The sequence below is a fragment of the Sinocyclocheilus grahami genome, unplaced genomic scaffold (genome assembly GCF_001515645.1).
Source record: "Sinocyclocheilus grahami isolate Dianchi unplaced genomic scaffold, SAMN03320097.WGS_v1.1 scaffold96.1, whole genome shotgun sequence".
NCBI classification, from domain to species: domain Eukaryota; kingdom Metazoa; phylum Chordata; class Actinopteri; order Cypriniformes; family Cyprinidae; genus Sinocyclocheilus; species Sinocyclocheilus grahami.
Window position 1 is genome coordinate 1,818,198 of NW_015505275.1, and position 3,570 is coordinate 1,821,767.

Consider the following 3,570-nt stretch of genomic DNA (forward strand, 5'->3'; position numbering starts at 1 on the left):
ATTTTGTACTCTCCAAGGCTGCATTTATTTGATAAAAAATAAAACAAAAACTGTATTATTATTTACTATGTATTATTAGTCATTATTATTACAAGTTAAAATAACTTTTCTTTTTTTATTTTAAATGTAATTTATTCCTGTGATGGCAGAACTGAATTTTCAGCAGCCATTACTGAAATCGCCACCATCTCATGATCATTCGGAAATCATTCTGATATGCTGATTTAGTGCTCAAGAAACATTTTAAAAATTATTAGCAGTGTTAAAATAGTTGTGCTGCTTAATTTATGGAAGCTCTGATGTATTTATTTCCCAGGAGTATTTGATGAATATAAAGTTCAATAGTATAGCATTTATTTACAGTAGAAATCTTTTGTAATCATTTATAAAAGTCTGTGACTTTGGATAATTTTTTTTGATCAAAAGTATTATATTCTTTAAAGGGGTCATAATGATGCGATTTCAAGTTTTCCTTTCTCTTTGGAGTGTTACAATCTCTTGGTGCATAAAGAAGATCTGTAAAGTTGCAAAGACTAAAGTCTCAAATCAAAAGAGATATTCTTTATAAAAGTTAAGAGTCAACCACGCCTACCTAAAACGGCTCATTCTAATGCCCCCCCACATGTCTACGTCACTGTGGAAATAGCATAATGCCGCCCAAATGTGCATGCAAAGAAAGAAGGCGTGGTTTCAGGAACAGCAGTAGTGTTGATGCAGCCATGTCAGGTAGAGCTGTTGATATATCGTTTTGCCGATATTATCGGCCGATATGAGCCTGTCGCCGATATATCGGTATCGGCGAATATGCCGCTGATATGATTTTTTAGTTTGTCCAGCAGAGTGTGCTCCATTGTTTGCTACTAGCAACCTGGATGAAACGCTTTAAAGCTTAAGTCTATGGAAAACCATTGAAACTTTAAACGGCCATATCTCCGTAGCGGCGCGGCTAATCCGCACCAAATTCGGGGGATCTCTTCAGCTCGAGGAACCCTCTCGAACGCGAATCGAGTGTACGTCTCGAGGCCCTCTTTCGAATGAGTCCACCCCCGCGTGGATAGCCCCCGGGGTTCGGGAGTTTAATCCGCACCAAATTCGGGGGATCTCTTTAGCTCGAGGAACCCTCTCGAACGCGAATCGAGTGTACGTCTCGAGGCCCTCTTTCGAATGAGTCCACCCCCGCGTGGATAGCCCCCGGGGTTCGGGAGTTACGTGTGGTTAAATTTGCGGTCCGGCGCCGACCGATCTAGCGATCCCGGGGGGCTACCGACGCGCGGAGGGTGGCGTTCAAGAGGGCTCCTCGAGCTGAAGGGATCCCCCGAATTTGGTGGAGATCCGCCGCCGCGTTCGCAAGATACTGAATGGAAAGTGTTGACTGGTGTCACTAAGGAGGTTTCTTGTTCAGGCAGCATTCACGCGTTGTCTTAATCGACCGTAAGTGCCCTGCGAAGCGGAGTTTACATGAAATTCCGCAATGATTCCAGTTCCATGGGAACGTACACGTTACATTCAAAGGGCATTCAAGTGTGCGAGACGTGAATTTATATTGTATTTATTTACAGAGGTAGGGGAGAGCGAGGCACAAAGTAACACTTTTTGACTTTCTGTTTGTGTAAATCCACATGGGGTTCAGAATATATATTTTTTTATCCACAGAAATTTTACACTTGTCTAGTACAAATATGTCGCATATATATACAGTGGGGCACTATAATATACACAAAGAATATCGGCCGATATAGCGGTATCTGGGTTTTTTGGTGTCTTTTTTTTTTTTTTATCTGGTATCGGCCCCAAAAAAACCATATCGGTCAGGCTCTAATGTCAGGGAGACGCTGTGTTTCAGTGCGAAAGCAAAAGCACTTTATTTGGCCTTCCGGAAGTAGATGCAATTAGGAATTTATCTGTTTACATTGTGTGGTTCCTGAATCTCTCTTTATCTGTGTAGAAAGAGGCTTCTGTGAAGTTCCATGTGCTGTTGACCTCCTATGAGCTGATCACAATCGATCAAGCCATCCTGGGCTCCATCGACTGGGCTTGTCTTGTAGTAGATGAAGCCCATAGACTGAAAAATAACCAGTCAAAGGTAAGCTCCTTGTGTCAGATGAGTGACACACCAAAATATCTACTAATTAAAGGATTTGTTCATCCAAAAATCTGAATTCTGTCATCACCCTCCTGTCTTTCCAAACCTGTACGACTTCATTTCATCCTAAATTCTGATTAAAATGAAATGGCTGTTGTTTAATTTTAAATGCTGTCTAATTGATTCATTCATTCTGACTGATCAAGTTTTTTTTTTTCTTTTCTTCTGTGAACCAGTTTGATTTGGTTTACAAAACCAGTTTGAATGATTCATTCACAAATCTGACTTATTCGGCCCTTTAGTTCAGCTCACTCACTCAGTGATCCGATTTCAGCAGTTATCTTCTCCACTAGAGGTTATAACTACATATATTTAGCTTTTTTCTCACATAAAGCTATCAAATGAATTCAGAAGAAAAATAGTGCAGAGCTTGTGGAGTACTTTTATGGTGCTTTTGCATCCTTTATGGAGAAAGTCATACAGGTTTAGAGCAACATTAAGCAATGGTTCTTGAGGCAAAGTTGCTCAAAGTTGGTTCTTGAGGCAAAGTTGATGCAATGATATGCATATTGTGGGGATGACTGAAACACCACGTGATTACAGAGCCATAAAACTCTTTAGCGCCAACTAGTGGCCGATTTCTTTCAAAATTCTTACAGACCTTTAGGGCCATAAGTCGAACATGCCCACTGAGTTTCGTCCCGATCGACCTCCGTTAACCTTGTCTTATAGGTGCTTAAATGTCTTTGGCCAATGGCGGCCCTGTTTTTTTATATACGCAAATGTCCTCATAGACACTTATGGCACACTGGACAAACACACTGCATACCAATTTTCAAGTCAATCGGACAAACGGTTGCAAAGTTATATTCGTTCTTATGTTTTTTCCATTTTTATAGCGCCACCAAGTGGTAGAGCTGCGCAATTTTTTTTATTTCACCAAATATTGAGCTCATACACATGTGTACCGAATTTGGTGAAGATATCTCTTTCCGTTCAAGAGTTATAGCTAAAATAATATTTGGCTAACGTTAGCATAGATGCTTTTTGGGGAACGGTTTCGCGCAACAATCGAAATTTAAACTTTTTTTTGATAATTATTGATATTCAATGTCCACCGAATATTTTTGCAGTGGTTTGGTTCCGATCAGGCGAAAAACCTAGGACTAGTTCGCAAAAGTAAGTTTGGCATATAGGTCAATTTTACGGAAAAACCGTGCGTCCTAGAGAAAATCTGACTGACTCCACTTTTGTTCGGGCTGATCCAAGGATCGCAACGATGTAAAATTTTGAGTCTACGACAAAAGGTGCACGAGTTAGGGCCAAAAATGTCTGATATTTTAGTTTTCTGCGCTGTAGCGCCACCTATTGGCCGATTGGGCTGAGACTTTGTTAGGTTCTCCCAAATTGAGCTCTATCATTTGGCCAAGTTTCAAGTCTCTAGGCCTTACGGTTTGGTCTGCACGATCAGTTTTAGGGGAGAAGAA

At 40.6% G+C, this 3,570-nt stretch overlaps 1 protein-coding gene across 1 annotated transcript in view; it reads left to right on the forward strand.

Moving 5' to 3' along the window:
• The first annotated feature begins 1,471 nt into the window (after nt 1-1,471).
• LOC107587864 (chromodomain-helicase-DNA-binding protein 4-like) overlaps nt 1,472-3,570 on the forward strand; it is a 7,971-nt gene continuing 5,872 nt past the window's right edge. Inside the window, exons 1-3 of the mRNA XM_016275827.1 lie at nt 1,472-1,480; nt 1,946-2,083; nt 3,217-3,262. Of these exons, the coding sequence (XP_016131313.1) occupies nt 1,472-1,480; nt 1,946-2,083; nt 3,217-3,262 (193 nt within the window). The remainder of the gene's footprint in view (nt 1,481-1,945; nt 2,084-3,216; nt 3,263-3,570) is intronic.